This window comes from Semicossyphus pulcher, unplaced genomic scaffold (assembly GCF_022749685.1).
Source record: "Semicossyphus pulcher isolate SPU_LCO1_2020_fin unplaced genomic scaffold, fSemPul1.0.p SCAF_9, whole genome shotgun sequence".
Taxonomy (NCBI): domain Eukaryota; kingdom Metazoa; phylum Chordata; class Actinopteri; order Labriformes; family Labridae; genus Semicossyphus; species Semicossyphus pulcher.
The window spans coordinates 789,692-813,293 of NW_027211770.1; the positions used below are offsets into that span (position 1 = coordinate 789,692).

A 23,602-nucleotide genomic window follows, 5' to 3' on the forward strand; every position below is an offset into this window, starting at 1 on the left:
AGAACACATCTCGAATGAAATAAGCTCACAATAATGACAGTACTGAAAGCGCGCGCATGCATACACATGGTAAAAAGTGACAATGTCACAATGTGAACTTCATCGCTGATTGCCCTTAAGGAGTGTGTCCTCAGGAAGCTTCATCTGACAGGGGCGAGGCTGCGCTGACTCTATGCCCCTTGGTCAGACTGCCATAATCTGAAAAATTCGTTTGAATAGATATTGACATGCAATGCAATAATAAATTACCTTTATATTTTGAATCATCAATCATACATAGGCTATATAAAACTTATTTGTATGCTCTAATTAGCAATTTAAGAGGGCACAGTTCTCTGAGATTCTCGCCCCCCCAAAATTACTGATGTTTCAAAGTTTGATTGTTAAGAAAATAGGACTAAATGTTTTTCTACTCCGATATTATATTTGTCTGATAAGCCAGGTAATCATGAATCCAAAGTCACCATTCTTCTCGATAAAATAAAAGACGGATCAGTACGTATAAAAAATAATTTAATCTTTATCGACTTAAGCATTCTTTGTCGTGCTATACTACATTTTAATTCACAGAAGGATGTACATTTTGTTAGTTAAATAACTGCAAGCCTATTACTTTAAATGTTAGTGAGCCTGCACTTACCTATATTGACATTATAATGAATAGGCTACATGTCTCAAATTAATGATTAGATTATCCAATAATATATTTACAAAGCCAAAAAGATACTTCAACTATTTCACTGACTTTTCTGTTGGTCTTTGTCTCTGTATTTGAAGACTATGTCAAGAGAACATTTTGTCACAATGATATCACGGGAGCGACCTGCATTGCTGAGTGCATTCGCTACGATCTCAGCAAAGGTGAGCCTCTGCGGCCATATAAGGGATAAGGGCGTGCGTAAGAAATTACAAATATTACGTACAATGGTGCTTCCTTGTGATCCTGGTAACCTTGTTTTAACAAAGATGACGTCCGCGCGAGATCATACCCACTTTGATTAATACTGTAAATAAAACTAACTTTGAAACATAAGCTAGGCTATGAGCCCTCATCAGTTTTACTTTAAACCAACGTACATTAAGGCACATAGGGCAGCAGTAATCGAATAAGGAAGAGACAACGTGAATCAGACATTTGCTCGATTAGGTTCCAGTGGATTTCTTTCAAGCGATTTCCTAAGTCTCCTTGATATCACAATTTACCTCTTTATGTATAACGGAAAATTGCGACTATCTTACCACTATTTTGTTTGATACTGTATATGTGCACTGAAAACCGATTTGCAAAGTTCCGACAGGACTGAAAGGCAACACAAGGCATACGGAAGCCGCGTTTGTGTTTACCGATGACGTCTAGGCTGAAGCCGTTTAGCGATGTGGCTAACGTCAGTTAACGGAACAAATATGTTGTATTAAACGTCGGATTCAAGAAATAGCTACAGGATAAACGCGGGTGTCAAGTAAGCCGAGGTTTATCTATTTTTACATGTAGCTAAACGTTTCAGCCAACCAAAACGAAGTTAGGGTGACTTTTATTCAGCTTAGCTTAGCTTAGCTTCTTTGCTCTGCTGCTGTGGTGTGCATATCTATCATGACAGAAGAGCAAAGCTAGCCTCTCTGGCTAACTATTTTGCCGTCACATTTCTTTCTAGATGGGGCGATACTGCTTTATTCCATACACTAAGTAATATTTAGTTGCATTGCTATACATTTCGAAATGAAGTCGCAAACGACCGCTCGCGTTCCTCCTTTAGTCGTCTGCATAAATGTGATGAGATGTAACGAGTAGGCTAATCAGGCACTCCTGGGAATTATATTTTAGGCACCTTATTTATACAACGTCGAATAGTTAGACCTTGATCTGCAAACCACACGAACACACTTGTCGTTTTGCCTATTTTGAGTGTATGTTAGAAGTTAGCCGAACATGACCAACTGTAATTGATCAGATCAGTGAGCAAGTGAGTTTAGAAGCTTTCAAGAGTACTAGTAGTAGTGACAAAATGCGTCAACATGGAAGACAAAAACATACGCGAAATGCACATAAAGAGAACGAATAATAATAATAATGATAATAATAATAATGATATATGGTATAACATAAGTTACAAAAAACATAACAGGAAGAAGTCTTAACAAGTGGGTAAAGACTGCTGCTTTGTTAAGAAATCCACAGTGTTCACACATCACAGGTCCAATGGGAAATTGTTCCAAAGTTAAGAGCATTAAGATGTAAAAGCTTCTGCCATTCATCTTTTATAAAGTTGACCCAATTTTGTAGGGAGCATTGGGGAACACTACAAGACAGAGTTCAGTTGATAAGGCATAGTTGTAAACAGTTGACATTTTTGCTCGGACTCCTACCCATTGCCATAGCCTCTTAACCAAGATTTGGGGGCTCACAGTGTCAAAACTATAGCCCTGAGATCTAATCTGCCAAAGCAGACACTTCACTACATCACTGCTTTTGGTTAATCTGAAATAACTCGTATAACCACACATTTAACATATTGCAGGTAAATTATAAGCCTATAGCAATAATTAGGGGTGGGAATCACAAAGTAACTCACAATACGATACAATACGCGATACGTGGCCCATGATAACGATAATATCTCACCATACAGCTATTCTGCGATAATTGATATATTGCAAGAGAATCATAATGATACATCATGAAGAATACAAAATGCCCCTTAAAAGATAAAGTGCAGGATTCATTCATTTATTCACTGCAATTTACAGAACTATAGAACAACTGTAAGAACAAATTAGGACTTTGGATTTGAAAGTGGCTGCCGCATTTTTGAACTTCTTTTCAACGCTGTCCGATGTTATCTCGCTGTCTATTTCTTTCTTTCTTCTTCTTCTTCTTCTTCTTCTTTTATCCAGCTGCCAACTTCTTCTTCGACCAATTAATTTCAGTTCACATTTCCCTCATTCATGTCACAAGTCAGGATTATATATTGCCGTATCGATATTTTGTCCCACCCCTATAATAACAGGCCTTTTTCAAACAGATCTGTAGACTTGCCATAGCAGCAAAAGCACAGTAGTGATTACAAATAAACAATGTTGAATAACATCATAATGTTTTGTTCAATGCTTGATGTGGGTTCAGGACAGGGACAAGATGTTGGAGTCCTATGTCACACCACTCCTGATGAGCTATGTGAACAAGTATATCAAGAATCTGAAGCCATCTGACCTGCAGCTGTCTCTTTGGGGAGGAGATGTGGTGCTCAGCAAGTTGGACCTGAAGTTGGATGTGCTTGAGCAGGTACTATGTTGAATATGTCGTGTGCTTTCTTGAACTTTTTTTCAAGACCAAGACTTATTGGGATGACAATGAGAGTATTATCATATCTAATGATCCAAAATGGACAGTGTGATTTGGACTTTTTTTTTTTTTTTTTACAGGAATGCCATGCAGTTATGATATATAATAGTTATAAGTCAGTGCTTAGAGCTGCTATTGGGAGAAATATAATTATTTTTTCTATACACACTTAATAATCTATTTTGCTGGAGACACACAGGTTCTCACAAATGGTAACTCAATGTCAATATTAGTTGTATCATCCTTCTCTTTTCTGCATATAGAAATCATATATTTTACATTTCTATTCCTATTTTTACCGCAAAGGATTAAAGTTGTGTTTGTTCATACCTGTCTTATTTTTGAAGTGATTTGTGGTAAATTGCATTTTCTTCACTTTATTTTGTTCATAAACATTATTCATTATTGCACATACAAGATACGTTTTTAATGGCAAGCATCTAAAATAACATTTTAATTTAATTTTAAGATTTTGGTCTCTGAACAAACAAAGCAAGAATACACGATGGAAAAAAAGCTGAATTTAGGGTTGATTCTATTAGATCATGAAAGAAAATTAAATGTTTGAAAAAGTGTTTATTTGTGCAGTGTGTAAGCAGTGCCTCCTGCATATTTAAAACTGTACACTGACTGGCCATTGTCTGTTTATTTTAGTGATAGGCTGTTAGATCCATATCAAGTAAAAACTTTGCTATTTGTTATCAACGTCAATTTTATCATGATATTTATATTGTCCAGCCCTATCTACTACCCTGACTAAAATGACACAAATAGTTGCTTGAGTTTGATAGATTTACTCGCATGTTTACTCAGCTACTTGGTCTTTTTTAGATTGGTAATGACTGAATTACATGAATCTGCTATTTATTTAAAGATTCAGATTCAGATTGCTTCTGCATAGCATATTACCCAACCCCACTGAGGGTGTTATGAAAAGTCTTTTTGGAAGCAGTTTTAAGCCAACTGGTAGTGGGAATTTTAATGGGATTTGAAATGTAATGCCATCACATGTCAAAACACTGGCTACTATCTAACCCTTGCTTTTGGTTAATTGCATGTCATTTGGACAGTATCTCTTTAAAATATTGAGAAATCATCTTATTAATACGAAGATAAATGTGTTTAGAAATATTGTGGGGGTTGTTTAGCCGAAATACTGTAGCTCAATGACAGCATTGCTTTAAAATATGCTTGGTTATTAGTTTGGCTTTCAATTTTAATTGGAGGCTTGTGAAGCCTGCTTGTAAGCTGTCAGGTATCATGGGACTCAAGATGGCCTTAGGTTGGTGCAGAACAGTGATTCATCTGCCTCTGAGAAAATCTGACTTATTTTGTTATAAGCACAACCAGCATTTAATCTTTAGCTGCTGCTATTGTTAACTATAGTTTCATAGTTATTAAATGTTTTTTTTCTCTCTACATTGCATATTTATAGGAGTTGATGCTGCCCTTTACATTCATGAGTGGTCATATCCATGAGCTACGTATCCATGTACCCTGGACCAAGCTGGGCTCGGAGCCTGTAGTCATCACCATCAACACAATGGAGTGCATTCTCAAACTGAAGGATGGAGCCCAGGTTTGTTAATTATCTGGTATGAGAAATGAGTTGTCCTTGATTCCTCTACAGGACCAAAACAGGGCTGTCCAGATAAGGTTTTTATGGCAAATTCCTCCTGATACCAAAGTTAATCTTGCTAATTCCGTTTTCTTTTGGTTTTTCCTGGTCTTGTTTTAAAAAACAAACAAATGAACAGATCTAGTTCTTTAAAACATGTTGACCTTGCTTGACCCATGCAATCTTCACTTTGTAGAGAGAAAAGTTGCTCTGACAAATGCACACTCTAATCATGACTTTGTGTTTGATCTTAAGAAAAGAAGATACAATGCCATTTCAGTATATTGGATCCTTTGATATTACATGTTTTAGATACCTTTACAGTTTTGTGGTTTTGTAGAATAACCTATCAATAATGTCTGGCCCTTAGGAGTTTTATGGTTCCTTGCTTGTGGCAACCCCTAACTTCTAATTGGTTTTATACTTAGGTAAGGGTGTGCTCATTTGGCCCAATGCCAACCCCGGCAACTGACAGCCAATTAGCCCCCATGCAAGCAACACTGTAACGGTCTTGGTTATACAGTATATGTTTGGAAAGTTTGTTATGGACTACTTTTGTACCGCTACAAATAATATAAAATAATATTTATTCGTTGTCGTTCTAAAATGTCCAGTGGTGCCCAAGGCCAAGTTTCTCTGCAGACTGCCTGATGTTGTAGTTGAGAATCTTGATGTATTCCTCTTTTTTCATGGTGCCGTTTACTGTGATTAGGTTCCCTGGTCCATTGGCTGAAAAACACCCCCAAAGCATTACGTTCCCACCACCATGTTTGACAGTGGGGATGGTGTTCTTAGGGTTGAAGGCTTCTCCTTTTTTACGCCAAATGAAGGCTACATCATTGTGGCCAAACAATTCAATTTTTGTTTCATCTGACCATAAAACAGAAGACCAGAAGTCTTCTTCTTTGTCCAGATGAGCTTTTGCAAAGGCCAAGTTGGCTTTTGTGTGCCTTATCTGGAGAAGTGGCGTCCTCCTTGGTCTGCGTCCGTGGAACCCAGCAGTGTGCAGTGTCTGTTGGACTGTCTGCCTTGAGACGTTGCCACCAGCAGTGCCCAGATTTTCCAGGATGGCCTTGGTGGTGATCCTTGGATTCTTTTTTACTTCTCTCATTATCCTCCTGGCCAGCACAGGTTTCACTTTTGGCTTCCGACCACGTCCTCAGAGATTTTCCACAGTGTGGAAAGTCTTGTATTTTTTGATAGTACTTTGCACTGTAGCCACTGGAACTTGAAAACATTTAGATATGGCCTTATAGCCCTTTCTTGACTTGTTAGCAGCCACAATGCGCAGCCGCAGGTCCTCAGTGTGCTCCTTTGGTCCATATTGACATGATAACATCACACAGTTGCTGCAGATTTGTCGGCTGCACATCCATGATGCAAATCTCCTGTTCCACCACATCCCTAAGGTGCTCAGTTGGATTGAGATCTTGTAATTGTGGGGGCCACTTGAGTACAGTGAACTCATTGCTCACCTCTGACCTCTGCCATCAACAGGGCATTTTTAGGCAAATCCCAGTACCAACAACCATGCCACTTTCAAAGTCACTTAAATCACCTTTCTTCCCCATTCTGATGCTCGGTTTGAATTTCAGCAGATCATCTTGACCATGTCTACATGCCTCAATGCATTGAATTGCTGTCATGTGATTAGCTGATTAGATATTCGTGTTAACAAGCAGTTGAACAGGTCTACCTAATAAAGTGGTTGGTGAGTGTACTTCTTGGCTGTCTATGTGTTGGGCAAGTAATTATTCTCTGTTGCACTACATTCGTGTTCAAATGAGATTTCACATCTCTGTCAATTCAGGCCTCTTAAAGTCACCCTGTGGAGTTCTTGACCTGTTGAAGGGAAATGGATCAATTTTTGCTTTTATTATTAGTGTAAAGAAGAAAGGACTGAAAGCAAGTAAACATGGTCAGAAAGTATTATCTTTTCAAACTTTAAAGACAAGAACAAGGAAATACATTCAACATATTTCTAAGACCTCAAGGAAAAATGCAAACAGAAATGTTTTTATTTACAACAAAACTTTACATGGTACCTTCAGTTAACAGCTGTGAGAATTTACATGTTTAAATTATCAGTAGGAAATGTCACTGTAAGCCTTGTCATGCATGTGGAAAGACTTATTCCAGAATAAACATTTAATAAATGTTTTTATTTTTGAAGTTATTTATTTATGCTTCGACTTTTAATTGCAGAAGAGCCGGGCCCTGCATTTGCCACCCATGCAGTTTGCAAAATTGAAAGTGTAACTCGTGGCTGGCCCTTTATGGGAAGGTTAAAGTTTCAAGGCCATATGTACCAGAAGAAACACATTTCAAGGGAAGTCAATTATAGCTAATTATATAGACTGTGGCAAAAAGATTTGTAACACATGAGCTTCAGTTGCTCAGAACTAATGGTACGTATCATGCTACGCAGGTGGCTCCTGCTCATGTGATCGCGTTTCTAGTTTGATGTTAATTTAAACTTTCATCTTTTTTTAATGATTTATACACAACTTAAGGTCATATACCAGTACCAGTACTTGTGTAGTGCTTTTAGTCACAAAACAAATATTTATAAAGATATTTAAAAGACTTTCAGTCAAGTAAAGAATTTTGTTCAGTAATATGTAACCCCATGAGACATCATTTGGAGCAATGTCAAACTTACAGCAGAAGTCCTTCTAGCATGTGGAATTTAAATAAGCTGCTACACCTCTCCTCTTTCTGAGTGGGCGGCAGGAGGGTGACTACTGTGTTCCAAGCCAAGAAAAGCTGAAGACTTGTTGAATTTGTTTAACTTTTTAAAATCTTTACGACTCTTTCATAAAAGCAACATTTGCCAGCTCTGTGGTGGCATTTCGCCACTTTGCCTAGACCTCAGAGAATTTCCTTTATTGAAGGTGTGTGTTGTCTAAGTCAGGTCAAGATGTGGTTTTATTTCAGATTCTAGAAGGGATGTTGGGCGTAAACTATACTTTCAAGTAATGTGGGTGGTGGCTGACAGGATTTTTAAATGAAATGAAAAAGTACAGGAAAAAAAAAATAGTTCTGCAGATTACTAGTGTTTCTTTTGTTAAGTATAGGCAGCTAACTGTGTAGTGGGCCTCGTGCAGCCAAAGTGTGTAAATGATGAATGATATCATTGATATGGTTTGTTTTCATAATTACTGTTAAAGCCTGAGTGCTGGCCTCTTAAACATCCGCATATCTCTTGAAGTACAATAAGGGTTGTGCAATACGACCGGAATTATTTGGACCTATTTAATGTTCTTGTTTTCCCTTGAGAGGAACTGGGGGATATTAGGGATATTCAGATTGCTCAACAGGGCCCATCTGCAAAGAGCGGCTCACAATTATAGTTTCCAGCAAATGTGGAAATTTGGGCGTTTAGTAGCAATTGGAGATTACAGCTCCTGCTGACAGTGTAATTGCTTAAAATAAGATGTAATTAGAGCTTGAAGTGCAAAAAGTATGGTCGTAGAAAAAATGTTGTACACTTTTTTTAAATTCTAAATTACAAACCTAAGGCCATTTACAAATAAAATACATACTATTTCATGTGTGCTTTATTGTTTCCTGAAGTCACATGATGCTCTGATGCAAGCTTAGAAGTGTCCCTAGATTGTGTTTGACTTGCTTTATTCTAGATTAGACCCTGAACATGCTTTTTTGTACAACCTTTGCTTGATTTACAATTTGTTGTACATGTACGGTAGAAACTTCTACCCTTATATTTTACTCCTAAGTTTGAAAAAACATACATTGTTTTAGTTGCATGAGTTGAATTATTATTTGGACAACTCACTTTGAAATGAGACTAATGCCTGGTCTATGCCAAAGAGCTCATTGTATGTAACAGGAGATTGGTCATGTGGATGAAAGGACTTTGTTTCAGTCAACTTTAACTTCTTTCTTCTTGTGAAAAGAAGCATTCAATGTCATCTCCTGATTTACTTGTTAGAATTGAAAACTGTTTGATGGGATGTTTGATCAGAGCCTGTTCTGAATTAAAAAGTTTTTGAAAGGTTTTGAAAACTGTCATTCTATATACTGAGCGCTGTTTGAAACTGAACTTAATAATAGAACTCACAAGGTCTCCGTGTAGTATTTTAGTAGCTCAAAAGAAAACTAATGGAGGAGCTAGCAGCAAACTTAAGTTTGACTAGTTTCACAATAAACTATTCACATCTAGGATCGTTTTTTTTTTCTATATTTGATGTCTTTTATTTTTCCTATTACATGGTATTGTCATTTTTATTCTTTTTGCTAATAAAGAAGATAGAAGAAGAAAATTTTCGATTTAGAGATTTAGTTTGTTGTGCAGCTGTTTTTGTTTCATTCTTGTATTTGTAGCTAGTTAATTAGTAACAGTAACATAAATTGGCGAGATTGACCTCATTGCAGATGAGGTGTGATCAGCAAAGACAGAGAGGAACTGCCAGGACAGCAGTTACAGTGGGTCATAACACTGTCAGGCACTCTTTATATTTTAAGATATGGGCTTGCATTTACCATGGAGTGCCCCTGTCATTTTTGGCTCAGTTTTGCTGCTTGATCTTGAAGTTTTATGACTGCTAAGTGCATTTGCCACTGCTGCAAAATTCTGATTGATGCATTGCCTCAAGATGACATGTTGGTTTTGCTTATGGTCGAGTAGGCACTCTCTTCTGTTAGATTCTTTCTAAACTATTTTTAGGGCTTTCCACCACCATATTTTGTAATACATTTGAATTAGAGAACCCCTTTTTGAAGACTTCAGAAAAAAACCTAATTGGAATTCTGTAGCTAAATGTACTACCTATTCGACCAAGAACTACTTTGAAAATACATAAAGAATCTCTCAAATCTCTAGATTTCGGTTTCACTTCTGAAGACTAATCAATTAAACACGGGTTATAAAACACACCTTATGCAAAGTTGATTTCTTGGTGTGTAGTTATACTCTGCTCCATTGCTTTCACAAGTGGTTTTGCTTCTCAGATGTTGAATCCACAACCAACTAAACACTAAACCTGTGATTTATGGACTTTGACTGCGTGAAACCTATTTTCGTGTGTAGTTATGCTTTCCTTTCTGTTTTTAATTGAACCCTGAAAGAAAATGAGGGCTATTTTCTTCAAAAAAAAAGTGTCATCTGCAACATTATCATATGTTTTTTTAATTGTTAGTTGCCATTGTATTACAGCCTCCTTAACACACCTGGTTTTAATGTGGTATTCGTGGTCAGATCACAAGTGGTCAGCTCTAAGCACTAGCGTTCCCCCTTCGCATTTCAATGCGTCTCCAAATGCGTCTTCAGTGACCACTTGTGATCAGATCTCACTTTCCTGCTCTGTATGCAAATGAACATGGAGCCTCATTCACCTTAATAAGACTTTAAAAACATCATATAATACAAAAAATGTGATGAAGACTCACAGCACAGAGAGCGGGAGAGGGGAGGGAGGGATGGCGGGTGAGAAAATGGCAATATTCCCATGAAGGATGAAACCTCCAAATTGTTTATAATATTTCTGGCCTTAATAAAAAACATAACCTTTAGGCCCAAATTCATTGTTTATTTTTATAAACAATTAATTATTATAGAATATAATTTTTTTTATAATTAGCCCTCTAACAATAGTCTCTTTTATTGATATGTAGGGTATGATGCACATAAACGTAGTCGACTTTTTCTTATATTAGCAAGATTAAAAGGTATTTTAGGTGAGACTTGTTCTGATGGTAGCAAGCATGAGGCTTTTTAAACAGAGGGACATTTTAAACAGATTTAAAGCATCTGCAGAAGTAAATGCACGTGTCATTTCAGCAGAAGGCCTTGCACCCAGTTGTCAGTGCCTATAAGTCAGCCAAACCTACATAACCCACAGTGTTGCACTGCTTTGTCTCTGAGGAACGATGGAGTTTTGAGTTCCTGGTAGAATGAGGTTACATCAGCTCCTCAGACAGTCCTCAGACACAGGAAAGCAGTGGGGGGATAAATTTAAGACTAGTGGCTTCCTGCATCCAGTGAGTCAAGTGGTGATCACTACACTGGACAGGATGCTGCCGCTCCATGGTTTAATCCCTGCTCTGAGGCAATCCGGACTACAGAAATCCTTCAATAGAGCTTATTACTTGCTTAGTGCTCCTGGTGAAATTGCAGTCTTTGAGACGATTACCTGGCAATTAAGGCTAAAGTTCGCTTCGTTCGTGCTCTTAATTGACAGATATTCCGGGAAGATAGTGTGTTTTGCAATTAGGAACATTGTTTTCTTTGTGGGTATTAAATATAAACAAACACTAGGAAGTGATTGGATTTAATTTGGAAAAATGTTTGCCTCTTTATTTCTGATTATCTAAGACTTAAAAATGTACTGTACTTTGCATAATCATAGACCTAACTCATATACCTTCCATTACAGCCTTAAATGTTTTTACATGCACATTTTAACACAATAGAGGGATTCATTGTTCTGTATTTTTTGTTGGCAAAAAGCAACAATTCATTATTTTTTTAAATCGTTATTGCTCTAAGTCAATCTACAATGGACATGTATTCCTTCTTCCTTACCACCCCTAGGCCTGGAAAACAAAGTTTAAAATGTTCATAGATCACAGTTTAAGTTGTTTTTAAAACCATGGTAATCCTGCTTAATACATATGCAGTATTACCGGTTGGTGTGCCTCACTCTCTCCTTCTCTCTGCCTCATTGACTGGCATAAGTGGCCAGAGTGTTAACCAGCACCTGGATGCGTGTCACTAATAACGGGAATACACTCACCAAAAGCCACCTGGCGTAACTGAAAGCCTTGATCATCCAGCCAACATTGCGTGCGACAGTAGCAGCAGCGTCAGGTGCTTGTTTGCAGTTTAAAGGCAGACACACAGACTCTGCTGCAAAGCAGTCAGTTCTCTGTGTGCTCTGGTGAAGAGCTGCACTAATGTGATGTTAGACAGACTTTTCGGTGAGTTTTCTTTTTGCACCAAGCAACAATAAAGTAGCAGCTTTACATCTTTCACTTAATTTGCTTCACATGCACGTCCTGCAATGTGACTATTTGACCTGTGCACATCGCAATTGTGATGGTGCTTTCAGCCCTACACTAAACTGTCATGCCAAACAGAGTGGCTTTACTGAAGTTGCAATCTGTGCCATCAAATGCTCAACCCGCCTGTCATAAAGTAGCTTACAGAGTTGCTTCATGTAAAAAGCTGCATACTATAGCTGAGTGGTTTACCCTCAGCTATTGTGGTTTCACCTATGATTGATGAAGCAACAGTCAGCAAACTTAAAGTCGAGGTGAAATGAAAAATGTCATATTAATCCTTTTAGATCACATCCCCGGTAATATTGTGCATCTATTTGACAAAATAGGCCAAAAAAAATACAGAAAATCCATTTCTTCGTATTCTTATATCAAAATCCGATCATTTTTTCTTCCCGTAAAACAAAATATCACGTGTGCTTACGCAAGCTAGTACCAACCAATTTCAACCAATAATATCATGACATCCACCTGTCAAGCATTCTGCAACATTTAGCTGCAGAGCACCAAGAACGCTTGGTCAGTTAGCTCGCTACAGCGCTGTGGAGAACGTCTGTCTACGCCCACTTCTCAACGATCAAATCAAATCCCTCTAATGATATGTCCCGCCTGCACGTCCTGTTTCACTCGGAAATACGTCACGATATGGAAGCTAGATACTCTCAAAATGCCGTTTCAGCTCGACTTTAAGGCTGTCCCTCTGTCAGCAACACCAATGGGAGGCGCATTCATGACATGTCAAAAGATATCGAGGATCGGCACGTGTCTGATAGCGTGTGTTAGTGTATATGGATGAATGTTTGTGTCGATGAGTATGGTGAGGGGTAGGGGGTGCTTGAAAATATTAATAACTTAATTAATAATAATGAATAACTGCAGAAAAAGTTTAGGAACCACTGCATTAATTACTTATTTGTAATAGTCTATTATACCTTCTGCAAAGTGATGTGCCTCACAGCAGGTTTAAGCTTCTTTATTGCAAGCTTAGACCTTGAAGTGTTTGAGGGAGTATAGAGTGTAATTTCCAGTGTCGACCTTTAACCAAAGACGTCAGGGTGCTGGATTTTACTATAGTAATTTTTTAAAGCACTGTACTCCCCTGGCCCTGGGAAGAAACAACAGAGAGTACATGCAAATGGACAGAACTGGCGATACGAAAAAACAAACAAAAACAAGAGCAAGTCATTTGATAATAAAACCTAAATTTGTACAGTTCTTAGTTTTATCTGTGACGTATATTAATTACTATATTGTAGAACTGTACATCTGCTAATTATATTTTCATTTTTTGACAGAATTTGTGTTAAGTACAACTCAGAAAGTTATGTGCCCTTTAAGGAAAGTCACACAAATAAGTAACATGATAACTATGGGTGCCCCTGTGTGTACTTTCTCAGCAGAGAAAGGTCGTCTTGTATGACTCCATGTTACAAAAACTTTCTATGCTCTGTGTTTTAGGCCCTAGGGTGTTAGTTCTAGTCTTATTAAAGAAATGATGACGCTATATAAGGCACGTATAGTAAAATCACACTTGCAGAGTCAGTTGGAAGCTATTTGGCAGAGGGTAAGTCTTTAATTTTTTGCCCATGTTAAATTCAATTAAATCTGTGGCTCGAGATTTTATCTTTAACATATTTGTATATGTGATATTTAATTATCCTTAAAGCCTGAGATATACTGATTATAGTGTGTTTCAGAAGGAGCTCCCACACTCTAATTTGTATGTTATATAGGGTCCACTTCCCTCAGAATGTGCCGGTAATGTTTGCTTTTAGCTAGGCTGGCTACGGGTCTGTAATGTATTGGTAAGACAAGAAGAATGTCTTCTAAACAATTGCACAACATGTCACTCTCCATGGTGGGGCTGAGAAGAAAAGGATTTTAAAGTTTAAAATGACCAACAGGATAAGAATTTACATGCTATGATTTAATTGTACTTGCATCTAATCTTTTTTGAAAACATAATTGGAACAGATAGAAATATTTTGATGCTGGTTGGTTGAGATACGGCATCACAGAGACAACTATTGGCCTGAAAGACAGGCTGTAAACGTAAACGTCTGTTGCTGCTGGATCACATGGCTGTATTCTCCAGTGCGTGCGTAATGTCTGTGGGCACGATTGTCGGTGCCACAGATAGTTAAGTTTTAGGATTATAATACATTTACCTCTCAGTTGCATGTGTGTGCAGGGTTTTTCCTGGCTCATAATAGGCCTTTGGGGGCTTGCGACACACCACAGCATAATTGATCCGTGTACAATAAAGGCAATACGTGTGTGTGGAGGCAGTCAGTGGTGGTAAAGCTCGTTTACTCAAGTACTACACTTTTTATTTTATAAATGTTATGCAACTTCCTACTTCTACTCAGCAACATTTCAGAAGGAAAAATATAAATTTTTACTACATTGATAAAATCAGTAACTAGTAACATTACAAATGAAGATTTTTACACACAAAATGTACAAGTGAACCTGAAAGAAGTAAATTGATTTGCAGAAAATACATTGGTAACTATATTGATAATTAACTCTTCAGATAGACACTGGTTTCATCGCTGATATTTTCATGCAGCGGCAGTTTGAATGGTGACTTGTTGTCAAGATATTATCGCGAAGAAAGAAACTTAATCACAAAGAAAAACATGGGGATGAAGGGCCCCTCTGCATCCTGCCGGAGAAAAACCTCACAGGTGATCTGGCAGTCAATGTCCAGAGAATCAGGTCGGGACAACTTCCGAAGTTGCCCTTTCACAATTATAGCACACAACAGGAGATTGCCGTGTCAGACGCGTTCTCGCCTTCTGTAAATACTCTGTTTGCTTTAGACAAGGGGTACAGGAGGCAGGATGTGATGAAAAAAGTATGTACCGGTCGTAACATTTACATGAGAAATAAAATGGCTTTTATTTTATGAAAAATCATACGAAGTCCCCTCTCACATTAGCGCCAGCTTACAGGTGGAACATTCAGGTTCTGTGAAAACAATGCAGTGCCAGCCACTTGTGTAAAAATAACGGCTGTGGATGAGAGGAGAGTTGACTACTGGAAGTCACAGACATGTTGTTTTAGTTTACGTTCTGCTTGTTCAACAGTAGATAACTGATTGCAGAAACACATGCAGAGACGATTTGATTGTTTTTTTCATTCTCAATTCTTCTGATTTTGGCGCTGGTGATTTTCCTTTGGTGCTGGCTTAAACCTATTTGGGGTGTGCCAAAAATTCTTCAATGCAGGAAAAACCCTGGTGTGAATGTGTCTGTTTCTGCCTGTATTAGAGAGAGAGTGTGCATCAGCGCAAGATGGAGAGCTTGGTGTTGGCTGGAGTTTTGGCCTGTGCGTGGCTCAAGCAGGAATCTCCCTGAGGTGAAGCAGGTGTGTGTGGATGCAGCGATGACCTTTTCAATGTCTTCCGACGTCGCTAGCTCGGCACCAACCGAAAGCAGTATCATAATTTAAGGAGACGAGGGAAACAAAAGCTTCAAGTCTCACAGTACTCTCTGTCCCATAAACAACTTAATTTCACTGTCTCACTAAACGCATTGATATTTCCTTATGAGGAGGAGCGCTGCTGTGAGTAAGTGATGTGATGCTGATAATTCTCACACTATAACTAACCATATGTAGAAACCTCTGTCCAGTTGTTGGAGAGTGTGCATAACTGATGCTTTACTTTGTGACATCACAAAGTGCAGTGTGTAGAAAAAACAGCCTGCCAGCCAGCTGAGAAGCCTGGGGATTACTCTAACATACTTTTACCTTCAGATTGTAAACTTCACCTTCACGTTAAGTCTGGACATCCAACATTGTAAAATTATATATATGTCTTAAAATGTGTGCGTAGTAAAAAAGAACATGTCTGTCTATTTAGAATTATTTTTGATTCAAGAGAATTTTTTTATTTATTTATGACCACATATTCATTGCAACATTGAACTGCATCTGTAACACACATGTCTGTTTATTGTAATCTAATATTACCATGACATTAAAGAGACATAGATTTGCTTTTCTTTTTCATGGTTCACGGTAATTACGCAGAAACTGCCTAGTGTTTCCAGGTAACAAGACTTAGTATTGAACATGTAAGTTTTAACAGTATTACGATTAAACAAAGGAAAATGTTGGCAACATAAAGGAATATGAAATTCAGATTTACAAAAAGATAATTACAGTTTTAAAGAATTGTCAATTTATTTTAAAGTTATACTCATACTAACCTTTAACAGTATGAAAACACATACTTATGTGACCTCTTTGTTTTTTAGATTATTACCCTATTTATGCTACGATTAGCAGTTTACCATATTATTAACTAAATATTTCTGTATTATAGGGAAGCACGATATTGGATTTTTTGCCGATATCCGATATGCCAATATTTTACAACTCATTAAGCCGATTACCGATACCAATATTTTTTTCCCGCAAACCTAATTGCAGAGATCATCAACTCTCTTCTGTATTGGAATAAGCGTACAGTATAATGGTGATACTCTTATCACATGTGTTACAACGGTCGGGGTGATCGGGAAGACTTTGCCTTGGCTCCTCCACGCATCACCGAAGCTGAGCAGTCATTGCAAATAGCAGTTTTGCTATCTATTTCGGACACTTTGAAAAACTTCCACACCACGGACATTTTGTCTTCAAACTCTCTCATGCTGCAGGTAGACACACGTGACGTCATCACGCTGCGGCGGGCAGGTCTTCTTTGCGCCGGGGACATTGCGCCGAGGTCGGGCATTTAATCAAGAATGAAGCAGCCCATTACTTTATGGGTTAATTATATCGGCGGATATCGGTGTGTTGGCCGATATCCAATTTTTTTTTTAAGCCATTATCGGCCGATACCGATAACGTGCCGATAATGTCGTGCATCCCTACTGTATTATCACAAAATAGTTTTGCCTTGTTGATCTTTAGCTTAATATATTAGTATTTGTTTTGGCCCCTTATTGAGCTGAGTAGTAGAGTGGGTCGTCTCTAAATTTGAAATTTGGCAGTTCTTGGCAGTTAAATCGCCGGCTGCTGCAGTCTACATATCCAAGCGTCCATGGGCAACAGAGATACTGAACCCCAAATTGCTCCCAAAGGCATAGCCATCGGTGTGTGAGTGTGCGTGAATGTGGTTAGTCAGATCCTGTTTGGCAGATTGGCATTTTGCATATCAGCCACTGCCATCAATGTTTGTGAACGGGTGTATGTAATGTGAAAGTGATTTGACTGGTCTGACGACTAGAAAAGTGCTATGTTAAGTGCAGTCCATTTACCATTTACCCTGTTACATAAATTTCAGTCTTACATGACCTCTATAATAACAAATGATTAGTCCTCTTTTAACATGTAAATTCCAAGCTGTCTAGTTATGATCATATAATGAAGGGAAGTAATGGTTTGCTTGAAAATATAACTGCAAGATAAATATTAGGCAAATAACGGACTGGTTATAATTTGGATTAGAAATCACAGGTTAAAGAAGCCATCTCTGTGTTTGGGAAATCCCCCGTGTGTGTCGTAGTTGACTTGTCTAAGGTCTGTGTGTCATCTTGCATATGTCTATGTGGGTGTGTGTACTCGGAAAAGGTCTGTGTGGAGTATTTTTTTTTTTATTGCTAACACATTGCAGTTATTAGCATTAGGGGATAGCTTTGCCAGCGTAAGCAGCATGCCTCACATGCTCAGCCTGGGTTTGTGGTTTAGTTGATGGAGACATCTGAAGGACCAGGGCCTCTCAGATCTAAATCAGGAACAATTTCTCCCTCTTTCCCATTCTTGCTCTCTGTCTCATTCTCTTTTGATTTTCTCCCTACTTCTCACATGTATTTTTCTTCTTTTCTGTCTTTACTTTTTTTAGTCCAGTCATTGTGTCTTTGCTCTCTGACACTCTTCTTCTTTGTCCCTTTCCTTAATCATGTTTTTCTTTTCACCAGAGAGACAACAGTTTTTTTTTTGTTTTTATACCTTTATTGGGAGAGAGAGGACAGTGGATAGTGTCAGAAACAGAGAAAGAGAGAGTGGGGATAACATGCGGCAAAGGGCCGAGAGTGGGAGTCGAACCCAGGGCTGCTGCATTGAGGACTGCCTCTGTATAAGGGATAAACGATTTAACCGCAGAGCGAAACCGGTGCCCCCAGTGAGACAACAGTTAAGTGAGTCCGGTACAATAATAGTAAAAGTGCAGATCACCTGCAGGAACGTACTGTATAAACGTTAAGAAGTCAATGGGCAGCAATTGAAATGGTTCCAATGAAAAGAAAAAAGAAACAGCAGTGATCAGCATTTTCCAAATTCCATCACAGCCCCTCTATCAGGACTAGTTACAAGCTTGTCTGAATTTCCTGTTCAGGCTTTTAATCAGATCTAGGATTGGAGTTACTATGACTATAAATCCTTTATTTAAACAACATTTTTTGTAAACAAACATTGTTAGCAAGGATGAAAGCGTTTTGACCGTAGTGTTCTCTCTGCTTTGTAATGTCTAACTGCTGACCTGCTTACTGTCATGGGGAACTTGCTAGCAAAAAATCCCTGTTTCTTAACAAAGAAACTGAGTTAATGTGTGAAAACACTGATGAGATTTAAAAGACAATTATACACACTTTAACTGCAGCAACTACTGTGCTTAAAACACAACTAGGTTTAATCTGGTATTACTTACGTTTGGTTTATAAGACTAAAAAAGCTATCATGGGATTTAAACTAATAAAGTGTTAGCTCCACAGTAAATCCAAAATATACTAGACATTAATTATTGGAAAATAATGGCACTGACTGGTTGGTCCTTGTACAACCAGTACAAGGACCTTGTACAACCACTAAACACCTTATAATAGGTGTTTCTTCAAACATCTGTACACTAAGTTTGTTGCCTTGCTTCTGGCTCTTAGCAGTAAAGTTGCTTTAACTGTGAGGAACTTCTTACAAGTTTACAGATCTCATATCATACCTCACTAAAAGATCCATACTACTTCCTCAGCCAATTTTATCTTCTCAGGTGCAAGGTAGTGCAAGGACAATGGCTGACCGTTGCTTCAGCTGTGCTGAGATCGAAAAAGTGGTTGATGGCACTGTCATCACAGAGGTAGTAAACAACCATACTTTCAGTACACATGAAAGACGGACAAGAGAAACGTATACATTGCTTTATTTACATGTTACGCTTGCGTTGTCAATAAAGACAGAGCAAAACATTCGAATCATGTGTGTTAGAGTATGGAGAAACCTAAAACATGCAGGAAGGTAGCTCTCCAGGAGCAGGGTTGGAAACCCCTGTTCTAAACAGCTGCCCCTGAAATGATTCCAAAGAAATTCCACAAATGTAAACCAGTAGGTATGGAGGTTTTGAAATACAAACATTTCAAGTATGAAACATTTCATATTTCATCTGAATTTCAATTTAAATTTAAAGAAGATAACATGAGTTGGATGCATCTTTTAGGGGACTGTCTCTCCTTCAAGGATATTTTGTGTGTCAAATGGTTTTATGAATAATATGCTTTTTGTGCTGAGTAGTTCTGTTGTTCTGTTCCCTCATTTCACAAAACAAAATTGTTTTGTATTCAACTTCTTCCCTTACACGATCTTACACCTACTCAGGATTTGTTTGCTCTGAAAAACAAGGCAAAGAAATACACGAGTTTACCCATAAAAAACTGCAACATTATGAATCTTTCAGGACTATAATATTTCATTGGTGCAGTACATGCATTTTAAATGGGATTTTTTTTCAGTAGTGGATTCAATTACTTGAGGAGAGGGGAAAGGGGAGAGAGGGAAACCACATTTTTTGTAATGAGCTGTTTTCATTGAGATAATTATTCAGAATGTCACACAATGTGATATTCATCTGGGTTCATTTCGGGCTCTAATCCCTCCAATCGGCCATGGATTCCAGCTGCAGGATTCTGCTGTGTTTTTAGAGTATGGGTCTTTATATTTTGACTGTGTGTAAGATGGTGTGCATGCATTTGTGTGTGGTGTTTCTTGTGAGTATTATTCTTTAGTGTATGTCGGGGTGTAGTGCGTTTTGAATCCGTATACAACTTTCTGAGTAACATACAATTATGAATGAGTGTTTTCTCATCTTTGAGAGTTTTATTCCTGAGGAAGTGTGAGTAATTTTGTCCTTAAAGCTTTAACTGGCTGCAGCCTTAGTGTACCTCTGTTTGAGGAGAAAATGAAACCCCTGTCTTTAATCATCGTGTAATGGCTTTCTGCATTTATTACAGTTTCATTAAAAACCAATCCACAGCTAATTTTTAGTTGAGCTGATAGATGTGTGCAGAGGCCAAGAGATGTAAAGAAAGAAGTAATTTGAGTCAACTGCAATGAGCTCTGTTCTTTTCAGCTTACATCGGGACGTCATCATTGGGTCGAGCAGCTTAAGTGTAAAAGAAGTGGCTGCATACCATTCGACATTATTGAAACCATCCCAAACTGTGACTGTATCTTTAAAACAATGAGCTACTTTTTAAGTCTTATTCCTCTTGGTACCAGCTGGAAACCATTCGTATGTGAATGGAGGTTATCACAAATGGGGGTTATCAGACTAGCTTTTTATCAATGGAATGAGAATAGCAAGAGTAAGACAAAGAACGAAGAAGATGACATGACAAACTACTGTATAAGCAACTGTATAAAAATGACATAAAGAAAGTGAAAATTAAAAGTATTATAACAAACTGGATAATCAATCTATAATCCATCACATCCACAGTATCTCCTTGGCAGTCAGTGATAGATATGAAGAAGGAGGTTTGGAGGGGGTGGGTTGGGGGTAGTCAGGTAAGGCTATGATTTTTTGGTTATCCCCAGGGATATTGATCTTCAGGCTCTGACATAAGGGACATGGCCTCCACTTGTCAGGCACACTGTGTTTGTGTTTGTATGTGCATATGAGTGATTTTTGGGGGGAAGGGAGGTCTGTTGAAGACAAGGAGCTATTGGGTTTCTTTCATTTATTTACTCACTCCATAGGCGTTCACCCTTCACTGCCTGGCCTTCGATCTCTGGGCCTGTTGCTTTGATGTCAGCATGAGCTCGCCAGAATCCCCGCAGAGGAAAAAAAACAATAACAAAGAATGTGTTTATCCTTCAATGCTCTCATTAATTTGCTCAAACTGTGTGAATTTGACCAGTTTTGAAAATGTTTGGGTTTCAAAGATCAGGCAGTTGCTTGCAGACAGGGTTGTCAACTGCCAATCCTTGACAGCATTTTTTTTCTGTGTCCAACTGAAATGGAACATTTGCTTTTGTAATTTGTGAAGAAAAAGAAAAAAACTTTAGGTGTTCTAGGCCAACAGATGTCAAAGTCTAGGCCTCAAAAAACGATAAATTGCAGGGAGACTATAATTCTATTCCTTCCTATTTTGAAGAATGTATTAAACCTTTATTTTAAACACTTTACACTAATGCACAGATACCATATAACTTTGAAGTAGAATGTAGTTAGAGTTTGAAAAACTGTGTCATAACATACTGTTCAAATCTCTGCTTTCTGTGACCTTAAATGGTCCACAGACAAGAAAATATTAGTCATTTTACTAATTCACGTAACAGTTTATCCAAAAAGGCACATTGCCAATTTCAGTTAAGATTAAACTGGTTTCTGGTAACAGTTGGAAACTGTGACAGGATCTGCAGAGGTGCTGTTTCTAATAGCTGGAGGTGGTGGTGGGGTTCAGCGAATGTGTTGAGCTGCTCAGATGTGGGTTGACCCTCCAGGGAGGCTAAACACACTGCCTCCTGGTCCCTGCCTGAGCCAGACGTCTACAGAAGGACAAGGGTCAGGCCTAGCCTTCCTGTGCCCTCACCCCCCGTGGGTGCCCACTTACCCTCTGTGTAGGGGGTCCCTCTTGCCTGCCACTCACACTGCCAGAACCTGGGACCTTTTTTCCGTGCCTGTTTTATCTCAAAACCCTCTTTGTGTCTTGCAATCTATCAACTGTATTAGGTCTCAATTTCTCACATTCTTTCACTGTCTTATTTTTTGTTACATATCTCTTTGTCCCTCGTTTCCTTTTTTGCTACTGTCGTCTTTGGTCAACAGCTGAGTTGACATGCCTGCAAGGGAAACAACCCCCCTTTGCCTGGTCCCGCAGTCTGTCCCTCCTTTTCTCTCCCTTCATCCCTCCCCGTCCAGTGCTCTGCTGTGGCATTAGAGGGATCAGTTTACCCAACAGCAGCTGAGGGAGGCTTCATTTGTTCCAGGGCTTCTCTCTGAAAAAGGCATTTTCGCCTCTGGGGAATAACTCATTGCCAATGGTGACATTGAGAGCTTAATTGCACTACTTCCAAATTAGGGCGTTTTATTTTTTTGGGACAGTTTGAGTTGCCATGCTGAATGTACCTTTGGCCTGCAGGCCTATGTATTCCTTAGGTAGGTATAGATATAAGCCCTAGTTGGGAGGGAAGCTGTTTCCAATTCTAGTGTGCTCAAGTAGCATATTGTAATGTACGCTGAACATCCCAACCTTTCTCTTTAAAAACGTACTTTATGTAAAAAAAAAATGCAGTTTTCTGTTCTATTATCTCTAAAGAAATTAGTTTTTTGAAGTGATGACAAGTTAACAAATGGAGTGTGAATAATGAGCAAGAAATTTACATCTAATTATTTGCCAATCTTTATTCTTTGGAATCTTGATGAGGTATTTATTATTCCTCCCCTTCTGTTTACCAGTTCCCACCAGTCATTGATGGGGAAAAAACTGCTTGCACAGTGCAGCTCTACCGCAAAGGCCCTTACTGAAGTAAAGTGTAAATATTTCTGTCTCTCTCGTTTCTTCGCCAGTTGCATGTTTACTTTACCGCACTGAGGAATACTTGCTCAGTCATTGTGTCCACAACTCAAATTATGCAAAGTATGTTTAAAACCTAATCTTCATTATGCAACCACAGAGTTAGACAGGGGTTCATTGTCATTAAATGGTGTCAGAACCACGAAATGTGTGTTAATAGTCTATGTACAATATGTAGAGCATGTAACTTGGCTTAAAGCTGTGGCTCAGGGTGCTCATTTGCTCATTAGAGTATCTAGTGTGTATTTGGGTGTGTTAGTGTTTTCATTAGTCAAGGTAAGGAGTGACTCCTATGACACTGCCATGCTGATCCCCCTGAACACTTGTAATCTAATCATTGTCTTAATCGTCTTGCTTACTTGTGGTAGTTAACTCAGACAATAGGCTAATTGTGCAAGGTGCTGCAGTACAATAGTATTAGAATGATTTTAATATGTTTGTCTTTTTTTTGGTTTCCATCCTCTGTTGCAGCTTTATGTCTACTGTGAGTTGAATATGATGTATTTTTTCAATTATACAGTATTTAAAGAGGAGTTGAACTTAAAGCTCCTGTGATGCATTTGTAACTGGTTAAAAACACCTCTCGACCATCATTTTTCACGGAAAATTGAAAGCTAGATGAGATTTTTCATCAGAAAACTCTACATGTATGGGACAGAATCAGCAAAGACATAAGAGATACAGCTTTGTCCACATGGTTTAGGCCTACTTGTATTGACACAAAATGGAAGTCATCTTAGTAGCTTTAAGGTATAGTGGCCTTAGTGTGTCTTTTCTGCTGTATTAGGTTACTCTCCTACATACTCCAAATTGCTAATTTTGTGG

At 38.3% G+C, this 23,602-nt stretch overlaps 1 protein-coding gene across 4 annotated transcripts in view; it reads left to right on the forward strand.

The window, feature by feature from the left end:
- The first annotated feature begins 1,376 nt into the window (after positions 1–1,376).
- LOC138583631 (intermembrane lipid transfer protein VPS13B-like) overlaps positions 1,377–23,602 on the forward strand; it is a 320,195-nt gene continuing 297,969 nt past the window's right edge. For 3 of the 4 annotated variants that reach the window (XM_069655550.1, XM_069655552.1, XM_069655554.1), the window contains exons 1-3: positions 1,377–1,460; positions 3,122–3,280; positions 4,776–4,919. In XM_069655550.1, coding sequence (XP_069511651.1) covers positions 3,134–3,280; positions 4,776–4,919 — 291 coding nt within the window. In that variant the 5' untranslated portion in view covers positions 1,377–1,460; positions 3,122–3,133. Of the gene's footprint in view, positions 1,471–3,121; positions 3,281–4,775; positions 4,920–23,602 lie in introns of all 4 variants that reach the window. The other variant, XM_069655551.1, reaches the window with a different exon arrangement.